Source organism: Exophiala oligosperma, assembly GCF_000835515.1.
Source record: "Exophiala oligosperma strain CBS 72588 unplaced genomic scaffold supercont1.1, whole genome shotgun sequence".
NCBI lineage: Eukaryota > Fungi > Ascomycota > Eurotiomycetes > Chaetothyriales > Herpotrichiellaceae > Exophiala > Exophiala oligosperma.
This window is the reverse complement of record NW_015622818.1, coordinates 2,068,810-2,089,320: the sequence shown is the minus strand read 5'-3', so window position 1 is coordinate 2,089,320 and position 20,511 is coordinate 2,068,810. Positions and strand designations below refer to the sequence as shown.

At 51.2% G+C, this 20,511-nt stretch overlaps 8 protein-coding genes across 8 annotated transcripts; 5 read left to right on the top strand and 3 right to left on the bottom strand.

Annotated features, from left to right (window-relative positions):
• The first annotated feature begins 483 nt into the window (after positions 1-483).
• Positions 484-3,153, top strand: PV06_00723 (uncharacterized protein). Its single transcript, XM_016401267.1, has 7 exons — positions 484-1,390; positions 1,482-1,584; positions 1,657-1,698; positions 1,757-1,787; positions 1,871-1,993; positions 2,057-2,538; positions 2,674-3,153. The coding sequence occupies exons 1-7, from the start codon at positions 895-897 to the stop codon at positions 2,897-2,899; spliced, it is 1,503 nt and encodes a 500-aa protein (XP_016268320.1). The 5' UTR covers positions 484-894; the 3' UTR covers positions 2,900-3,153.
• Positions 3,154-3,499: 346 nt separating this feature from the next.
• Positions 3,500-6,389, bottom strand: PV06_00722 (uncharacterized protein). The gene is made up of 3 exons (XM_016401266.1): positions 5,478-6,389; positions 4,484-5,426; positions 3,500-4,427 (listed from the first exon to the last, which is right to left on the bottom strand). The coding sequence occupies exons 1-3, from the start codon at positions 5,916-5,918 to the stop codon at positions 3,964-3,966; spliced, it is 1,848 nt and encodes a 615-aa protein (XP_016268319.1). The 5' UTR covers positions 5,919-6,389; the 3' UTR covers positions 3,500-3,963.
• A 1,135-nt stretch (positions 6,390-7,524) lies between these two features.
• PV06_00721 (uncharacterized protein) lies at positions 7,525-9,151 on the top strand (the record flags this gene model as incomplete). The annotated part of the gene is made up of 2 exons (XM_016401265.1): positions 7,525-7,817; positions 7,882-9,151. The coding sequence occupies 2 exons, from the start codon at positions 7,525-7,527 to the stop codon at positions 9,149-9,151; spliced, it is 1,563 nt and encodes a 520-aa protein (XP_016268318.1).
• Positions 9,152-9,478: 327 nt separating this feature from the next.
• On the top strand, positions 9,479-10,942 carry PV06_00720 (uncharacterized protein; the record flags this gene model as incomplete). The annotated part of the gene is made up of 1 exon (XM_016401264.1): positions 9,479-10,942. One exon carries the CDS (start codon positions 9,479-9,481, stop codon positions 10,940-10,942), a length of 1,464 nt encoding a protein of 487 aa, XP_016268317.1.
• A 533-nt stretch (positions 10,943-11,475) lies between these two features.
• On the top strand, positions 11,476-13,841 carry PV06_00719 (calcium/calmodulin-dependent protein kinase). Its single transcript, XM_016401263.1, has 4 exons — positions 11,476-11,890; positions 12,051-12,310; positions 12,365-12,521; positions 12,572-13,841. The coding sequence occupies exons 1-4, from the start codon at positions 11,884-11,886 to the stop codon at positions 13,396-13,398; spliced, it is 1,251 nt and encodes a 416-aa protein (XP_016268316.1). The 5' UTR covers positions 11,476-11,883; the 3' UTR covers positions 13,399-13,841.
• Positions 13,657-15,114, bottom strand: PV06_00718 (uncharacterized protein). The gene has a single exon (XM_016401262.1). It carries the CDS (start codon positions 14,983-14,985, stop codon positions 13,906-13,908), a length of 1,080 nt encoding a protein of 359 aa, XP_016268315.1. The 5' UTR covers positions 14,986-15,114; the 3' UTR covers positions 13,657-13,905.
• A 203-nt stretch (positions 15,115-15,317) lies between these two features.
• Positions 15,318-18,266, top strand: PV06_00717 (uncharacterized protein). Its single transcript, XM_016401261.1, has 4 exons — positions 15,318-15,509; positions 15,590-16,013; positions 16,091-17,274; positions 17,374-18,266. The coding sequence occupies exons 1-4, from the start codon at positions 15,427-15,429 to the stop codon at positions 18,137-18,139; spliced, it is 2,457 nt and encodes an 818-aa protein (XP_016268314.1). The 5' UTR covers positions 15,318-15,426; the 3' UTR covers positions 18,140-18,266.
• On the bottom strand, positions 18,195-20,458 carry PV06_00716 (uncharacterized protein). Its single transcript, XM_016401260.1, has one exon. It carries the CDS (start codon positions 20,115-20,117, stop codon positions 19,071-19,073), a length of 1,047 nt encoding a protein of 348 aa, XP_016268313.1. The 5' UTR covers positions 20,118-20,458; the 3' UTR covers positions 18,195-19,070.
• Positions 20,459-20,511: the final 53 nt, after the last annotated feature.

The window sequence follows — 20,511 nt, the reverse complement described above, 5'->3', positions numbered from 1 at the left end:
ATATTATGCCAAGGCAAAGCGGGTGCATCAATTCTGTGGCAAAGGCCAAGCTCGCTGAGAGGTCCTTGACATGGGTATCAGCCTGAATGCGAAGTATCCGTTCTGCAATGACAAGTCAACGAAACCACTTTGAATATTGTTCTTACCATGAAATCATATTGTCGAGATAAGCACACTGACGAGACCCTTCTGTTGATTTGGGTGTTCCAAGCGCGGAGGGAACATAGAGCGGCTTGATGTAGCTCAACTGTTATGAACTGGGTGAGGCGATCAGGTCCTTTCGAGGTCCCACGTTTTCCTACATTCACCCCTTGGCGGATATCTATACCAAATCGCCTCTGATCTCCATGTATATCCTTTCCTCCGCATCCCATTCAGGAGTCCACCCCGGAGAGCCAAGACATGCCAAGAAATGCCGCTGCTTGTGATCCAGTGCTCCCTTGGTATAGCGCACCGTCACCCAAGACACACTGATCTCTTGGCCTGCAATCAACAAGTGTGTGGTCCAGCTTCCTTCCAGGTCGCATCCAGAATGGGTCCATACTCTTCGTCAGGAGGGATCTAGAGCCAACAAACTTGTTGCATATCGCTGTCATAGGATGATTGCCGCTTCCTGCTACCGTCTACCGACCACATGGCCTCCAGGGATATCATCCGGCGGGGTCACTGTGTGTGTGTAAGTGCCAGCAGCAGCCCACGAGAGAGCCTTGTCGTCAGCGAGAAAATCGCTAATGTGCCCCACGGGGTATCATTTCAACAATCTTGTGTCGAGTATATATTGACGACCTGCCGTCATGGCTGATGGAGCAACTTTTCCCATCAATTGCCCTTTAGCTTCTCTCACGAAAAGAAGGACATTTTCCTCCCTGAGAAGAGCAGCACACATCCTCAGCCATGACTTCCGCAGTACCGATAACCACGCTGAAGGCATCCGAGTTTGATCATCTGGAGGTCGACCCTATCAAGAGCGAAGGCTCGGGCATTAGCGACGAAGTCGACTGGACCGAGGAAGATGAGACACGCATACGAAGGAAGATCGACAGACGTATCGTGCCCTTGGTCACCGTCCTCTACCTTCTATGCTTCCTCGACCGAGCCAATATTGGAAATGCCCGGATCCAGGGGATGGCCGTCGACTTGGATCTGGTCGGCTACCGATTCAACTGGGCACTGAGTGTGTTCTACCTAGTATATCTGCTGGTTGAAGTGCCGAGCAACATTCTGTTGAAGCACATTGGCCCCAGGCTCTACATTCCGATGCTGGTCATGGGCTTCGGTTTCGTGTCAATGTGTACCGCCTTTGTCAAGTCCTTTGATACGCTCTGCGTCGCAAGGGCTTTTCTGGGAATCTTCGAAGGTGGCACCATGCCAGGAATAGCCTTCTTCCTCAGTATGTCTTGTTTTACAGGGCTGAGCGCTCGGCGCCACCCTCAAGCTAACTTCTGGCCACGCATAAACTAACAAGTGATTGATACACAAAGGTACTTTCTACAAGAGAAGAGAATTGTATTTCAGAATTGGTATATTCATCTCGGCAGCTTCGATCGCGGGAGCTTTTGGTGGTCTCTTTGCCACAGCTTTGGCGTATGTCGTCCTATCTCCCTCGCGGTGATTTCATAAACAGAGTGTCACTGTACTGACAATTTATTCATACAGACGAATTCCTCGATGGGGAACAAATTCCACACCAATACACACGTGAGAGCTATACCTTGATAATATCAGCTACAGCCGGAGTTGACTAACGACGCGTCAGGTGGAGGAATATCTTTTTCTTCGAAGGGCTGGTATGTTATGACCCATCGTGCAGACTTTATGAGTGACCCTGTCTGTAAGAGAATTTGCTAACACTTTATTTGCCGCTCTCCAGCTCACTATGCTCATCGCAGCCGGCGCCCCCTTCTTGATGCCGTCCAATCCTCAGACATGCATGTTCCTGACCGAAAGGGAGCGACACATTGCCCACGAGCGCCTTATCCGAGAACATCGAGCAGTAAGTCCTTGGTTGCATTCTTTGATTCAGATGTCCTTGAACCTCACACGGGTGTCTCGATAGGATCCGCACGAGCGAGTACAATGGCGCCACATCAAGGCCGCCATCTTCAACGTCAACAACAACATGGCGGCACTGGGCTTCTTCATGATCAACGTAACCGTCCAGGGTCTCTCAATCTTCCTCCCCACGATCCTCAAGGACCTCGGCTGGACTTCGACAAAGGCCCAACTGTACTCGGTCCCACCCTACGTCGCGGCCTGTCTCATCGCCATCGCCATCGCCTACATCAGCGACAAGACCCGCAGACGAGGCATATATCTCGCCCTCTTCACCATCCCGCCCATTGTCGGATTCAGTCTGCTCAGGTGGAACACGAACCCCAGCATCCGGTACATGGCGATCTACTTCATCACCACGGGCGCCTTTCCCGGTGGGCCCGGCTTCATGTCCTGGGGTATCAATAACAGTGCTGGCCCCGCCACCAGGGCCGTGGCCACGGCGTACATTGTCTCCGTCGGTACCGGAGGAGGTGTACTAGCAACGTAAGTTTTGTGCTCTTTTCTTTTGTTTTTGGTTTTTTTTTTGTTTCTTCTCCTCTCCTTTTCCTTCCCTGACACCCCGGTAACCTACACGGCGACGTTCGGAAACGCAATGCTGATACACATCCCACACAACAGTTGGACGTACCTCGTACGCGATGGCCCCCGCTACCCGATAGGCCACTCGATCAACTTGGGGGCCCAAGTCATCACCCTCGCCCTCGCGACATTTGGCATCCTCTACAACCTTCGCGAGAACCGCGTCCGGGCCGCGGGAAAACGCAACCACCGCCTCGAAGGTCTGACCGACCAGGAGAAGCGAGATCTGGGCCACCATCATCCTGATTTCCGATACATCCCGTAAACATTCGTCTTGACGGTGATTGATCTCCCCAGCGTGAAGTCACGGGATTGATTTGCCTACGATCCAAGGAGGAGGAGAAGGTGGCCACTCCGTAAGTTTGTCAATGAACTTTTGCCAAACGGGACAAGAAGTCGGGGAGAGCAGTTGTGCAAAAGGACAAAGCAGGGTTAGTGGCGACAGGAGAGAGTGAAAAGAAGTCAAGCAAAATAGATCCACCCCGAGGAAAACCTGGAGAATGAATGCTTGGTTGAGAGAAAGGAACTTGAGTCGTCATAAACAATTCTTGATGTCTTCCTTCTGCGTATCCCTTCGCGGTACTCTCCGTATGTTTGATTTTCCTATATCAATCAAAGGTACGGAGTGTTATGTAATCAACATACTTCGTACGCCCCCTCAAACATATACCTTAAAGTACGACATCAATACGGATCTGGACTTGGAATCTTTGCCCATCAAAACCAATAATTTCTCCTTTGTCTTAATTATCGTCTCGTGCTCGCGAGAATTTTGCACCTCTTAGTGACACACACCCACAGATGGAATTTTGGATCGAAGAAGCTTGGTCGAAATCAGGCAGAGCAGCTCCCCGTACGTGTTATTTGTATCTGGGCGACAATCCGATCCCCTCTTTTCAGAGTATGTATGTATGTGTATATACTTTATATACAAGTATATGTATAGGTGAAGGTATAAGTAGTCGACGTAGTAAATACCTTAGGTAGACAAGGTAGATTTTCACATCTCTTGACAAAAGGTCAAAGCATCTTTGAACGACATCGGAAAACGTTCTATGAGGCTGTAACGTTTCAACGCGCGATATCAACAGCACCATTGCACACCCAAACTCGGGATGATATATCCTCCACTCTTCCTCGGCCTCAAATTCCGACTCCAACTCATCGTAATCCCATCGATTCTGTAAATTTGATAGTTCTTTCCCTCTCTTTCATCACACGGTCTGGAAAAAGTTGAAGCACTAAACCCAAAATCCCATCAACAAATTAGAAAATCATAAAGACGTGACATGAACCTGGATCCCGAATCTTCTTAGTCCTGTTGATTATTCATCCTTCAGATGTTTGGCTTTCCGCACTACTATTGCCCTCGGCAAGTTTTTTTTCCGCCGCATCAAGCTTGTCTTGCGCCACCTTTAGTTCTGATTGTAGGCTCTTGATATAAACAATGGCCATCTCGACGGTGCTAGCTTTGCTTGCGCCTTGGTTGGCAGCTGAAGATTTCGAGTCGGCCTCGCCCGAGTCCTGTGAGCTGGCCTTGTCCTTTTTGTTCTGTGAAGCGACAATCGATTGAGGCAGGAGCGCCTCAATCTCTTTCAGGGCAAGATTGATACGATTTCGTCGTCCTTGCTCGGCAATCTTGTGTGACGTTCGTTTCGAGGTGAGGTTTTCGGCCAAAGTGTCGGGATAAGAAACTCCGGGTAAATGGGTGCCTTCGAGGATGTTTTGGTAATTTGATTTCGACGCAAGATACAACGCGCTCGTTTCGGCTGATAGATGTGCCATACCCGGACCTGAATGTTTGAATTAGTATGGGGCTCTGACAAACAAAACAAAGGTCATAACTCACCCGCTGCTGGAACCAGAGGACTAATGCTGGGCGAAATCTTCGGTCGCAGTGCCGGAGATATGGTGGCAGAAGAAGTACTCTGGCGCTTCTTGCTGCCACGACCACCGCGGGATTCAACCTTGCCAGGCTTTGCAAATGTCTCTGTAGAGCCTGACCTCGTCAAGGCACTTCGGGGCGTGCTGCTGGCACTCCACTTCGCCGTCTTTGCCGAAAGTGTCGGTGTGTTTCCGCTATCATCGCCATTTCTACTGACATTGCCATTTTCTGGCACGGGCTGCTGTGCACCCGCAGCGGCTGCATCAGGCAACATGATGTCCTCCATGGGCTCATCCATCAGCGGCACAGAAATATGTTGCTCCACCTGTTTTGCCGATACTGACTGTTTACTCGGCATCCTCATCAGGGTAGCCGGAGTAACAGGGTTGTTGGAACCCTGGGACGACACTTGTGGCCGAGGAGATCGGGTAGGCTGAGGGACTGGAGGTGGTCTCATGGCGGCTTCGGACAGTGCTTCGGGAGATACCGAGTCATCGCTGGGTTGTATGACGGCGCTATTGGGTGCCGAAGGGTACAAGGACGATGCCTGAGCCCCCTGAGGTAACACGTTTGCGCTCTTGTCCAACGACAAATTGCTTAGTGACGGGTGTCGGCTGCGCGTATGAGGCTTCAAGGATGGGGATTGCTTGACACTGCGGGGAGTTCGAGCCACGGGAGCAGCTTTCCTCCGAGGTCTTTTCGTGCCTGTCGTCGGCCCAGGCGCAGATGTTCCCTGGTCGACATTGAGATCTACAGGCGAAGCGGTCGTGCCGGTATACACTCCTTGCGCCTCGATGGCAGGTGAAGTGAGAGGACTGAAGAAGTCGTCCCCAAGCCCAAAGTCATTAAGGGCGAACGTGCCGTCTAAAGGTGTTTGGGCGGGGGAGACAAGAGGCGTGAACGAAACCTAGACAGCCATTAGTATCGCCATCATTCTACAAACACAAATCAGACAAACCTGCTGGTGGTCGAACAATATCTGCCCATTATTTCCCATGTGGTGCGCGTATTTGGTCGCTTGCATCTCCGCACTCACAGGCGTTGGAGGAACATGGAACTGTTGTGGCATCTGCATCTGCTGAAACTGCTGCTGGTACTGGCTATAATGCGAGTCTGCGACCAAGTGGTTGGTGAAGTTCATGGACTCGGTGGTCGAGGGCATGTTCATCTGCATTTGTTCCGCATTGCAATAAGCTAAATCGTTCGCATTGTTACCAAAACCAAGACGACCCATGGGAGTGTCAAGGCCGGAATGGCCATTGTTCATTGTCGCATATTGTTGGAAATCATTGTCTAGGTCGAGGAAATTTGTGAAATCGTCCTCGCCGACGCCGGTTCCCAATCCATCATCTTGCATTTCATGAGGCCAGACCACATGCTGGTCTCCCTCCTGCGTCATTCTCGAGTCGCGTTGGTGTCTGGGAGTTGCCCGCAGGTGGGCTGCGGGAGAGGGTGGTGAAAATACACGGCTCTCAAAGGAGGTTCATCGCGAAGCTGCGATGGGTTCGAGATGACTTGCGACTGGATCGACACTGCAGGGCGTTCAAACGTACAAACGAATGACTGAAAAATGAGGTGAAAAGAAGCGCAGCCTCGTCGGAAGGGGAGAATGGAAGTAGGTTCGTAGACTTCCGACTAGTCTATCTGTAGGGTAAAATCGAGACTCATCGCACCGAGTGTCGACGAGCAGGACGGTCCCGAGAGAGAAGAGAGGGCGAGAAGACGCACAACCCCGCTGTTGGAGCGGATTTGGATGGGCGTGGGTAGCTCTATCAAATGTGGCCACTCTCAATCAACGGGTGGCATTTTAGACTTGCAGTAGGCGGGTGGAGGGCATTGACCTAAAGCGAGCATGGCCCGAGAAGTGGGCGAGGCGGAGCATATTACTTTTACGAGTACTGTACGGAGTACCTCAGGTACTCAAGGACGGTAGTTGTGCACTTGAGGCCAAGAGAAGATGACCGGCGGGCTTCTTCCTGACGGTGAGAGTGAGTCTGCGAGATGCAGGATATCACAAGTCAACATCATGTGGTTGAGGGACAATTCGGGGATGATGCCACTGCAGATAAGACGACGGTCAAGATGTCTGTCGCAAGGGATGGTGTGAAGCACATTGCACCAGCAAGGGCAGGCCTCACTGAGCGAGTGGCATTACTCTCCTACTGTAAATTACTTATTAGCAAAGCCTAAGCATGGCTATTTTCTTTCAACTTGGGCTGACTCTCTTGGCTATCCGGGCCAACACCCACGCTCAACACCCACGCCTGGTCAACCCAATCGACCTGACATGGCCAGGGTTGACGCCTTAGCGCACGCGAGGGAGGGGCCACTGTGAACCCTGGTAAGGGCGCCCGAGTGGGATGAGCTGTGGACAAAGAAAAAATTTCTGCCATGTCGTGCTGCCACCATCTGCACGGGCCATGCACGTCTATCCTGACCGAGTCATTTAACACGGCGCATTCCCTCTGCTCGGTTCCCAAAGTGAGTCTCACCAATAGCGCCATAAGGAACAACCGGGGCGAAAGATCAATAGACGGCGGATCGAAAGAATCCTTTCTTATGACTGCTTCAATTCCTCCGCTAAATAGCTCAAGGATGAAGGAAATCATCATTATTGTTCAATCACACGCCAGCGCTCTAGATCATCAATCTCAGAACAGTTCGTTATACGGAGTATGTCGTACAGTGCAGAATTTACCCACTTAGTAACGCCGCGTAGAATTCTTTGCCAGCTCCAAATTCTTAGGTCGATAGTGAACACCCGAATCCAAACCTTTTTGGTGCCAATTCTTTGAGTCTTGCCGTCTGTCCATACTGTCCCCTACTCGTATTTCGTACTATCGAAGCCTCGTTGTAAGCTTTTTTCTTGATTGGCCATTTGCACCTCAAAAGCATTACCAACCGTGTGTTGTAAACGCCCTACAAGCGCTAGCTGGTGCTCACCAAACTGGCCCCAGTAGTCCGGGGTAACTGTGCAACTCCGTCATTCGTCTTCGACCATCATCATGTCTAAACCAAAGGCTTTCCTCAAGAAGTCGAAAGCAAAGAAAAAAGAAGAGCAGGTCAGGCGATCCATTGTCCTGGATATCTGCCCGCAAATCGATGGAATACTAAATTCTTTCCAGGCTCTAGAGACTGCAGATGATTTCCAGGCAGCTGGGGTCGATTTCGAAGAAGCTGCCGGAAAATGGAGGGCGGGTGATGCTGCAAAGTCGCTGCGATTCTTTGACAGGGCTATCGGTGTATATAGCCAGGGATTACAGAAGTTCCCTGGTAGTCTCGATCTTGCTTATAACAAGTATGTGTCACAAAGATGGGTTCCAATTGTGGACATTCGAACCACCATGCTGACTCCTATTCAGGGCACGGGTGTTACTGGAGATAGCTACACATCCTATTCTAGTTCAACAATTGCCAGGAACCCCGTGGGATATTCTCCAGCAGGCACTTGAAGCGCATCGCTATGCCCTGAACCTCGCTCAGGACAATGCCGACACACTTTTCAACACTGCACAGGTCTTGACAGCAATCGCGGAAGCATCAGCTAAGGATCCTGATCGGCCTGAACAAGAAGCATTGCAAGCACTCGAAGAAGCTCTAGAGCTCCAGAGCAGATGTCTGGCCATCCAAGAGTTGAAGCTTGAGGAATCCATCCAGCAACAGAACGAGGCAGCCGCTCAATTGGACTCGACCGGGGACCAAGCCGATGTCGTCGAGCAAAAGGGCAGCAATTCCGATGACGACACCGATGATGGCGGCGCCTCCTTGAACAATAACAATGCCGCCGACCAGTGGTTTGCAGTAGTCGAGTCCGTCACAAAAGAAACACTTATCGACACCATTCTCGCCGAGTTAGGCACTCTCACCACCCTTTGTAGCATACTATCATCATCAACTACTTCCACGCTTACTACCCGCCTAGCTTGGATAGAAGAGTTTTCGTCGAAACTCGTAAAAGCAAAACTGCCGACCCTCTTACAAGACGCAGATGCTGAGAGGCGGCAGGAAGTGGCACTGGCCAAGGCCAATCTTGTGTCAGCTCTCCTTGAAACTGGCTACAGATCAGAGTCAATTGATGCGAGCACATATAAGCGAGAAAGGGATGAAGCTTTTAAAGATCCAGATATGGACTTGGAGAAAGATTTCCCAGCATTACTAGCTAACGCAAATAGCCTCGTCGCCTTTAATGTGGCTCTGAGCGACATCGACATAAATGCCTCTTCAGCATCTCAACGGTGGAACGCACTGTCAGCGGCCATAGCCAATCTTGCTGCTGCTTCCAAAATCTCAGGTCCAGTTCCAGAAGACATTGCCGAAACTCATATGATTCGTGGCAATTGCTCGCTGCTGCAACACCAATTAGGACAACCGCCGACATCCTATAAGCTGGCTATTACGAATAAATCTCAGCTCCTGCAAAACGCCGATACTTTCTACAGGAATGCCAGCAAGCTATATCAGGATGAAGATATGAAGGCAATCTGTCAATTTCGGGGGCTCGTAGCGCAGACATTGATCGCAGGCAGTGACTTAATGTCAACTCTAGCCTCCTGGGGAACGACGAAAAGTAAAGAGTGGGTCGAGAGCCAAATCCAAGATATGATCGATGAGGGACTTCTAGCAGCCGGTTAAGGCATCAGAGAGGAATTTTGCGACGAGATTGGCTGTCGAGAATCCCCATCGAGTGTACACGAGGTCTAGGACCGAGTCAAGAGCAGGAGGGCGGTCCTGAGGCGTTCTACACTGTTTTTGACACGGAGGGCTTTGGTGGCATCTTCATATCGGCAGACATGACTCTAGAGTGCCCTCTGTATTCAACGGTGTTCAGGAGGAAGACTCAATCACCGCCCCACGCGTTGGTGTGGCAGAAAATAAAGGCTGACTGAAGCCATGTACTCTCATTGCTAGTAGCTGCCACTCAGCGCTTTCTCATGTACACAATATGATTGAGCAGCCAAAATGGCGCAAGTCCCAGCACATGTCAAATGCGTCCGTGGTTCGAGTTGCAGGATATCTTCTCACAAAGACGAATTGGTAAAGGTGCAGAAGCTGTACTTTGCCCATCGTTACAAGGCATGCGCCTCTCTTTGCCAACAGCTTCAGAGACCTGAGGCAGAACGATCTCTCCGCGATACAGATATCTCAGCTGATGGCGCACAGATCCATCCCCTTCATAGGGCTTTTCTTTACTTCTACCAGGCAATATCGTTCGAAGCAATGGGTCAGATCGCACACGACTTCTCCCGTAGTAAGCCTCAGCTTCTCGACTCGGCGCAGGAATCCTTCAAGGCCGCTCTCGATTGCCTGCCACTTCCCTATGCCTCGACTGAATACGCTTCATTCAACCACCTCGAAACAACACCCTCTGTTGTATTCGACTCTCCCTTTTCGAGCAACTCACTAAGTCCCTACGTTTCGCCAAATCAAAGAGATGTTGAGAACTCTCCACCACAGTCAAAATCCATCTGCGGCCTCACATACAGCATTCCACCTCTCTTACCATCTGCGTCCACGCACTGCCTGTCTACCTCGCTACAACTCGATCCTCATTTTCAGGAAGAGAATAAGAAGCAAATTGACTCTGCACAGGACTACATCGCCCCACCAAAATCACCCACTGGGCATAAAGGTCGGCTTTGCCAAAGTCTTAGCCTTACTCACTCACTTCAAGACGACCTTGTGCCTTCGCCACTTTTCAACCGAACCCAAAAACGCGCCCAAATCTATTCATCCTGGCCCGACTTGAGCCATCGCCCATTGCCTCCTCTTCCATTTGGCCACAAGACTTCATTCGCCGTAGAAGGTTCCCGCGTCGTCCAGGTTCCTCGGATGGGTATGCGCAAGACTGCCGTTCAGAGTCTCATTGCCAAATACGAAGAAACTGCACCTGTTACTCTAACTCCTTCTCTACGTCGGAGCTCTCAGTCCAGCACCAGCATACATTCCCTGGTAACGCCACGCTTCAAGAGAATACGGGATGCATTCAGCCCAGACCCACGCAATGACAGTCTTGAAGCATATCTCTCGTCCACCGATCTGACCCGTTACAACATTTGCATGGCTGAATTTCGCACGCAGGTGCGCAAACACGTTGCCTTTTTGGAGGTCGAGATCACTCGTGTGCGAAATCAGCAAGCGCAACGCATGGCGAGAAAAGCACAGAACAAGAACAGGCATATAAGTTTTTGGACCTTTCAACCGGCGAACAGACTAGTCCTGCCTCCGACGCCATCGGATACCAAGAACAATACGACTTCGGACGACCCTGTTACTACCGCGAAGAAAGAGCGTATTGAGAGATTGAGAAAAGAGGGCTGGGACGTTCGCAAAGAGAAGTACGGTTTCAAGAGCGTGGAGTGGTATGAGGCATTCAGATGCCGTGTCGAGAAAGAAATGGCAGCATACGAGATGGTTCGAGGATGATGTGGTGTGCTGATCCGGAGTAGCCTAGTGCAAAGACAACTGAAGCGAGCATGCGAAAGACTGCCACGCTGTTGGAGACACTGGTGTACGGAGTTCACGATGTATGTAAGGATGGCTCTGAAGAACGCAATTGGACGTCAACTTGGATCCAGTTGAGGTTGGTTGCAAAGAACCCACGAGTGGTGCTCTGTAATGATGTGCACAGGATACCGACTATCCCTACATTATTTAATCCTGAATAGAACAGGGTCAGTGCGCAGCTCGGGTTTCAGTTCATAGCTCAGTCATTCTCAGCGGTTTTGATAAATGCTTCCTGGTACGAGTAGAGTGAAACCATGCGAAACAAGATTTCGCCCCCATATAGCGATGGGGATCCGTTAATTACTGTCATCCAGTGATGGGAAAACGGTTGTTGCGGTTACTGAGTCGCAATATTAAGCCGTTCTGAGTAGGAGTAGCATGGCTCGTATCTACATATTGTTTGACTCCGCAGCCTCGAGCCTCAGCCTCAATCCTCTTGCTGCTCCGCCCCCGAACAACTCCCAGTCCGAGTGATTTCAGCTGAGCTGCTGCGCTCCTGCATAATTCCTCCTTGTGCCAACTCTTCCTCAAGCCACATTTAAGAGTATATTGTTACATCCTCTTCACCCTTCAAGTAACCTCTGTCATCCGGCCTCCCACCCACGAAATTCGCCTTGCCTCTTTCTCTGCCTCCCACTCAGCCTCACGCTACCCCGCAATCTGGGTGAGATATCACCACAACCCTTTGCAATCGACAGGCACAAGAAGCGAACGTTGGGCATTATTTTACTAGTCGGCGAGGCCTCTCTGCAGTGTGAGGAAATTCTGCTGTTGTCTTTCAGCAGCTGAAGGCCACTGCCACGCGACTCGCAACACAAACGGAAGAAGTTGCATAGTCGGTGCCCGACCAAACCGCCGCCATGAGCTGTAAGTCTCCTAAGAGCCTTGTTAACCACGTCTTTGTTGTACACGCTGCCTCGTGATAAACTGCTGTGCGTAGCCTGCATTGCATCTATCAAGACGTGGTACCTTTTAAACTTGGAGTCATTTTTGCGGTTGTCTCACATGCTAATGCTTCGCAAATTAGTGAACGCTATGTTGAACAAGCTCCAAGGGCAACCCGACAGCTACGATAAGAAGTCACAATACCGATTCGGAAAAACACTCGGTGCAGGGACATACGGCATTGTACGAGAGGCAGAATGTGGTGGAGACAAATGCGCAGTCAAGATCATTCTCAAGAAGAGCGTTAAGGGCAATGAACAAATGGTCTACGATGAATTGAAGATGCTGCAGACACTCAGCCACCCTCACATTGTCAAATTTGTAGACTGGTTTGAATCAAGAGTATGTTTTGGTGCGATCGCCACTGAGTGTTTGCCGATATTGACTGGTGTATAGGACAAGTTCTACATCGTCACCCAGCTGGCAACAGGCGGCGAGCTCTTCGATCGGATCTGCGATAAGGGAAAATTTACCGAGAAAGATGCTTCGCAGACCATCAGACAGGTACTCGAGGCAGTCGATTATCTTCACGGAAAGAATATTGTTCACCGCGGTAAGAGGGTATCGTAAAATAGAACTGGGCCTAAGTGCTAATAATTCCAGATCTCAAGCCGGAAAATCTTCTCTACTTGACCAGAGACCCCAATTCCCAGTTGGTTCTTGCTGACTTTGGAATCGCAAAAACGCTCGATAGCCCTAGTGCTGTCCTGACCTCGATGGCGGGCTCATTTGGGTACGCTGCCCCAGAGGTCATGTTGAAACAGGGTCACGGCAAGGCTGTCGATATGTGGTCTCTGGGTGTCATCACATACACCCTCCTCTGCGGATACTCACCTTTCCGATCTGAGAATTTGGCTGATTTGGTGGAGGAATGTAAGAGTGGTCGTATTATCTTCCACGAAAGATACTGGAAAGATGTCAGCAAAGATGCCAAGGAGTTTATCATGAATCTCCTGCAACCAGACCCTACAAGACGTTCCACTAGCTCAGAAGCACTCAAGCACATCTGGTTGACAGGCGAGACTGCTTCGGAGCACGATCTCTTGCCAGAAATCAGATCGTACTTGGCGAAGATGAAGCTGAAGCGTGGAATCGAGCTGGTCAAACTCGCCAATCGCATCGATGCGCTCAAGTTACAGGAGGACGATGCTACCGACAGTTCCGATGCGAATGACATCCCAGCGAACGCACAAAATGCTGCTGGGTTGGCGGTAAAAAATCAAACTAGAGGTGTGTCTCCCGGCCGTGGTCTATCTACGAACGAAGCTACTGAGAAGAGGTCGTTGAGCAAAGCGGCCAAGGGTGCCATCTTCAAAGAAGTGGTACTGGCCAAGGTCAGAGAGATGAAAGACAAGGAGAAGACGGACAAATTGGTTGCCGAGGTCACGAAGGAGCACGAACGTAGGAAGAGCTTCACCGGACAAAGATGAGATGGTTGTTGGAATCGAGTCGACCTGCAATGGAACTGGAAAGAAATGCGTGCTGAAGTTCAAGAGGCAGAAGGCTTTACGACAAAAAGGAGAATTGACAAAATTGACTTGGTACTCCGGTACTACTAACGCAGATTACGATACCCTAAGTGAAGATGGGAAATGGAATGCCGGCGGTTGCTGATTTTTGTGTGCTTGGGTCGAATATTCTCCTGCAGGCATGATGAGATGTCTCTTTCTCTCTCTCTCTCAAATCGTAGCTAGCTTTGGTGAAAGGGAATTCTGGGACTGCTGCCGCTTACGCTTGTATGCGAGAATGGGATCAATATTCATAAGACAATCATGACTAGCAGGGACTGGTCGTCATTGTTGTCGTCAAGGTCCTATTTTTCTGTTGGGCGCTCCGAATCAAAACACTATCTTTCATCATGAAACGTCATGGACTACACTTTTTCTTCGCTCGTGCACATCTCTCGATTATAGCTCACTCAATCCGGACGGATCGTTTTAGATCTTGGGCTCGATAGGCAAACCGTCGTGGTCGTCGCGAAGGACGGTGAAGTCTGCCGAGACACCCAGATGGTCAGTCACCCAGCCTCGGTCCATGCCTTCTTCCCGGACCAAGCAGCCCTTGACGTGCTCCTCGTCGGCCGTCACGCCCGTGCCTATTCGCTCGAACCTGGTGCATTCGACGGCGCCACAGAAAAAAATCTTGTCCATGCGACTGCAACCGAACATGTCTCGCTGCTTGGTGGGAGCCTGCTGGCCCCAGGTGAAGCCGTCGTCCGAGTCCTCCTGGCCGCCGAGGGACAGGTAGGCGTCCTCGAGGCCGTTGTCGGAATGTAAGGTCTTGTCAAAGGGCTGGATGGCGTTGAGGTCACCGGCCAGGACGGACGCCGTGACGGCGGCGGCGCCGCCGTCGTGGTCGTGGGGTCGCATGTACCTTGCGGCCGTGGCGAGTTGTAGGGGACGTCTGGGCGGGTCGGCTATGAGGGATTCCAAGTGGGTGTTGCAGATGCGCACAGTCTGGCCTCCTCCGTGGATGTCGAGGTCGACGAAGAGAGCGTCACGTTCCATCACCGTCGCTTCGTAGTGAACCCTGAACACGCACTTGACAGGGAGTGACTTGGGAATGAGGATCACGGTGCCGTAGTGACCCGACTCCCAGTGGGTATTGTCGACGTCGGTCATGTTGTAGCCTGAGCGGATCCAGGATTGGGCCTGGATCAGGGCGAGGTCGGACTCCAACATCTCTTGAAGGAGGATGATGGTTGGGTTGGAGGTTTGGGTGGTTGTCAGAGAGTGGAGATGGTTCAACGCTGCCTTCATACGTTCATCAGGGTAAGGGAGCATGAAGTCGATGTTCCAAGACACCAAGGTAAATGTTCTTCCTGTCGTTGTTGTCGTCGATCGGCTTCCCCGGCCCGATGCTGACGATGGACCGGGAGGGGTTGTCGCTTCCCATGATGATGTAGTAGGCGAAAAGGTATAATATGGTTGATTGTGAGGTTCTTGACGCTTCCATGGATGTGAAGTTTTCTTCTTGGACTCGATCAATTCTATGATGCGTTTCAACTTGGGGTCCATGATGATGATCCCAAGGCTGGGGTGGGAAGGGATGTTTTTGCGGGGGTGATGGTTGTGGGTGTCCGGCGCCTTTCTCGTAGAGGACCAAAAAGACGTGAGGTATACAATAGTGTAGATAGAAAAGTCCGCCTTTTATCAATGTGAGATGGTGTCAGCAACGGTTTCCATACTATCCAATGGTATGGGATACTTGTTTGAGACTCGTTGTCGGTAAGTTCCATGTTCGACCGAGGTTCGATATGATTGGACAAGAGAATCTAGACACATCAGACTTGTCTATGTTGCCATTTTATGCACCAAAGTGCTTCAAAGGATTCATTGCATGCACAATTCAAAGAAAGAGAACATCATCCGCGATAACCTTGGTCTCTTTGCTTTGCTGACCTTGTGTGAATGCCGCCCAAAATGCGATGATGGTAATGTGGAAATGAATCACAGCCCATGTCCGACACCACTACCAGTCAGCTTCTTCCTCCGGGCGCGCCTAAACGGCCTAGGCCGGTGATTTCTTGTCTGATTTGCAGGTGAGTTCTGCATGTCCAGATGATACAAAACCAAAAAACGCCTCACCCACAAGGGCCTAATCTGGTCATTGTTGTTATAGGAGAAAAAAGCTCAAATGCAACCGACTCCATCCTTGCCAGCAATGTATCAAGGTCGGTCGTCCCACTGCTTGTATCTACCAGGACGGACAAGAACCCGAGCTCAATGCAGCATACCTACAAGGGCATCCGAGCAAACGACGTAGGTTCGAGTCGCTCTTTGTGGATATCGCAAATGGCGAGACAGCATCAGCGGCAGCAGCTGCTGCCCCTCAGGCCGCTTCCAGAGGAGGAGGAGGCGGCGGCGTGATAGAGGATCTCCTGGCACGCGTAGCGAGGCTTGAGAATGCTCTCTTCGCGCAAGAGAGTCGGTCAGACGCCATGGAACGTCTCCTTGTCACGTCGGCCACGGTCAATATCAAAAGCGACAACAATCTTGACCAACAGATCCATACACCGGCAGTGACCACGAATCTGAGTTACCAGGTAAGTCTTCTGGACAAGCATTTCTTTCTCTCCACTGCTACCACCGTGCTCGGTTCGTTATTAACTCCACGACCCAGTTTCCTGATGCCTGTCGGTTCCTGGCGAACCTGCCAAACAACCCTGGTCTGGCCAAGCTTCGGACAGACCTACAAACTATACACTTGACCGTGGAGAGGAACAACCACAAAGTGTTGTTTGACCAGGATTCAACACGGGCAACTCCTGATGGTTACCACCACCAACCCGACGTCCTCGAACTCCCTCCTCTTCACATTTGCGAGAAACTGGCCACTCTCTACTTTGACAATATGGAACACTGTTTCAGGATCCTACACGCTCCTACGTTCATGCGGCAACTCAGAATCCTCTTTGCCGACGACGGCGGCGAACAAGCTTGCGGCCTGGGCTTCATCCCACAACTGGTCGGCGTCTTGTTGGTCGGGGCGAGTATAGGCACCCACGAAGAATGCGAGATCGGCGCTTCGACTTCGATGCTCCATCCGAGTCGCGTCCTCAAGTTCATGAGGGATTTTCTCGACAAGGTGCAGCCGCGACAGCGATACCTCCTGCCGGTCCTGCAGGTCAAGATGCTGACGCTCGTCTGCCACTGGAGCTACCTGGGGCGACTGGACGATCTGATCCGCATGAACGGAGAGATTTTGCGGGATGCTTTGATCATGGTGTTGAACGAGGACCCTTCGAGGCAATCCGGTATTGGCGTGTTCGAAGGTGAACTCCGTCGGCGCCTCTGGATGACGGTCGTCGAGATCGACCTCATGCTTTGCATCCTGTGCAAGATCCCCTGCATGGTGCCCCCTTACACCTCGAAACCTCCACGGAACATCAACGACGACGAGATATACGACGGCATCCAGGTCCTGCCCGAGTCCAGACCCGTGGAGGAATGGACCGACGGCTTGTGTCAACACATGCTCTCAAAATCCTTCCCGCTGCGTCTCATGGCCTGCAGACAGATGGACGGCACGAGTCGCATATCGTTCGAGGACCTCCGCGTCTTCACCCGAGACCTGGAGAAGATCCTTCAGGAATTGCCCTCCCCCTTGCGCTTCACCTACCAGGGCGACCAGGCGAGCAAGACACCCCCACGGCTCCTGGCCAGGATGGAGTTGGACTTTAGCATCCGTCGTCCCTTGATGCACCTGTACACTTGCTTCGTGGCCAGCTCCGACGCCCACGACGTCTCTCAAGAGTGCACCGATGGATTTTTACAATCTTGTCTGATGATTACTACTTTTCAAGAGTGAGTTTGCCTACCAATCTCCCCTCGACTCCTACCAAGGATGATCATACACAGGTATCGTACCCCAGACATGCTAATCGTTCAAACCCCCCTTTTTAGTTTGTTCGATCCACGATATTCGGAGATCGACGTCCCCCGACCCGAGGGTTACTGGGACTTTTTCCACAACCTCTACCGTAACGAGTTGGTCCAAGCCATCTTGGGTTTATGTCTAGGTATAAAGGGCTTAGGAAGCACTGCGTCGTCATCTTCCGCTGCTTCGATGGATCCTGTCACTACGACTATCGCCCACCAAGCGACGACTCCAACTACTACTGCTACCACGACGCCCGGAGGAGGAGACGACAACGGGCACCACACACAGTCGCGGTGTTCCCCCGGGTACACAAAATCCAACCTGATCCATTCAGTCCTCGACACCCTCGAGCCGATGAAGCTACGCATATCTCACCCTGGGGCCAATTTCAAGGACATCGCCTACTTTACCGTCGTCTTGACTTCCCTCTTGCCTGCGACGACGCCCGAGACGAATCCTCCTCCTCTTCCTCCTCCTCCTCCTCCTCCTCTTCCTCCTCCTCAGACCGAACTGTCGAAAGAATCAAACACCCAGACCGCGTTGGAGGAATTGGCCCGGGAGTGCCTGGATCAATTACGCAAGGACAATGTACCGGTGGTGATGCCGCTGGGCAGCAATCATTCTCAACCTCAATCTCAACCTCGTGCAGCAGCGACGACCACAGTCATCAACAATACGTCTCAAGAATACGGCGGGGACGAAGGCCATTCCTATGACTCGGTCTGGTGTGGGTTCCCGGCCCTCGACCTGTTTGAACCCCCCACCGGAGGTACTACCTACCTAGCCTAATTTACATTCACTTATTCACGACGTGACAAGGTTGTGAAAGCGAGCTGCGTTGATATCGTTCATGTTTAGGGAAACATCGATTAATGAATATAGTCTATCTCCATCTATATGCTCATAATTCATATCGACCACTTTTTGCTCCCTCCCTCTCTCGTTTCTATGGTCTGTGATGCTGCTCAAATGCGCACTCAGAAATAAGGCCAAAACACCGATGAGGCTGAAATGCAAATGCATGCTGAAAACGTTAGAAATGATCGAGTTTTGCGTGCTTGGGCCAAACAAATCTCTGGCTGTATGGTCAAGACTGGCTTCAGGCAGCTCTCCAATGTACCAGCTGTTGAGAACAGTGCAATAGCCGTTTGCCCATATCGGATAGAATTCCCATACCACTGACCAGGTGTCTCTTGTCTGTGGATAAGAAAGAGGTCTCGATCGCGATAAACCAGAGGAAAAGGGTGACATGAATCTCCAAGTGCTCCGTAGATCTCGTCACTTTTTTGGACCTCATGCTCAAGGTCCCCAGAATGCAATGGCTTCACCTCGGCGACGTACGTTGCTAAACAAGCGAGGTATGAGCATCCGAGCAGTCTCATTCCACATTTTTTGGTATGTTTGATGGCAAATCGTCTGCACTGAGGAGCGACGATAATATTGAATATTTCCAGAAATGCGGTTCTCTAGGGTCCGAATGATGGACAAAAGGTGCGTGCTTCTGACTGGGAAATCGGCAACTCGTCGCACCTAAAGTCGCCGAATAAGAGAGAAGAGGATCCGAAGCCGGAAATGAAGCAAATGCTGAGGGTGGTGTCTCCCACACGTCTGGGTTTTCAACGCACGTGGTGATGGCGATGTCTGTCGTGGGCCATTCAACGAGATCCAAAGGGCATCCAGAGTCGAGCATGTTCGCTTAAAAGGCAAGTCATGCCAACGTCTAGCCGAAATAGCGTCTCAAGGCCTCATAGATGCTGAAGATTATGGCCGAGCTAGGGGCCGACCGGAAGACGGTAATACCACAACCACGATAGAAACCAGTGAGGCCTTGCTCGTGCCAGAGAGCCCTTCCAGTGGCCGCGAAAGTCATCCTCTTGATGCCCACACCCTCAGTTGAACTGGTTTGCATTCGTGACTTGATCGTGTCAGCAGGATAGAAGACAAAATTGTACGACATTCCCGCGGCAGCACCAGCAACCATCTGTTGCCAGACCTTGACATCTGCAATTTGAGTAATCGAAGTGTCGTATTGTCGGAACAGCATCTTGACACCTTCGTAAGAACCAAACCAGGCGGCTGACCCGCCCGTTTCACGGATCAGTGTGCCCAATTGTCCGTGCCAGAAACCCAATACACCTTGACTCCGGAACACTGACCGAATCAACTCGATGGGGCCAGGAGGCCTCGTTGCAGTATATCCCAAGTTTGATGCCAGATGGGAGGGAGCGATCGGCACTTGCATCTTGCATTTGATCAATTCGATCGGTGTCAGGAGAAGAGAGGTGAATGCTCCTGAGGCGGCACCGCAACCGAGTAGGGCGCCGAATGGAAGTTCAACTTTGCCATTGTGTTGGTCTCGCTGTGCGCGAAGTGTCGGAGACGCCGCAACCACGAGATCTTGGGCAATCCTGTAGCTGAAGAACAGTGACGATGTCTCAATCGCCGCTCCCAGCAGAGGGGCACTGATTCCTCGATACAGAGACACAATGGCACCCTCTGGACTCTTAAATGCAGCGGAAAATGCGTCGAGAGGACCCCGCAATCGAGTGATTCCAGGATGGTCTGACTGAGACTGAAGTCGGACCTTAACTGTATCGAAAGGGTATTCCACGAACTTCCCTAGTATTCCTGCTGTTGACCCAAAGACAATGTCCTTCAACGCTTCTATACCCTGGCTTGAGGGTACGGTGAGTTCAGGTTGAGGCGGAATGGCTTCGGCCTTCTCGAGGCCGGTCACAGGTGAGAGCTCATCTTTGAAAGCGGCCATCCAGACCACCTAGACCAGTAGAGGTCTTCTTTTGGGCGGAAAGAATAGACAGGCAGGGCGAATGCTATCGTAAGGGCATTTCTGTGAGAGCGTCGAGTAGGTGAAACTCTTCTCAAGGGGCAGCCGCGCGTCTTGAAGAGCGGTGTCGTTTGGTAGAGGCTAAGTGACGCTGTCACCAAGGTCGAGAATTTCAGGATCTTATCAGATCCTCGGAGACATGTGAATGGTTCAGAGTGATCCGCAAGCACATCTTAGACTGCATGAGAAACAAAATTTGCACCCGACATCGCGCGATATTTTGTCGTGATAGTCATGGAGGGGTTTCCGACGTTGCCTGCAACGGAGCAATTGGGGTGGAAAATTCCAACGCAAGACTGCGCCGGTGCGAAGCTAA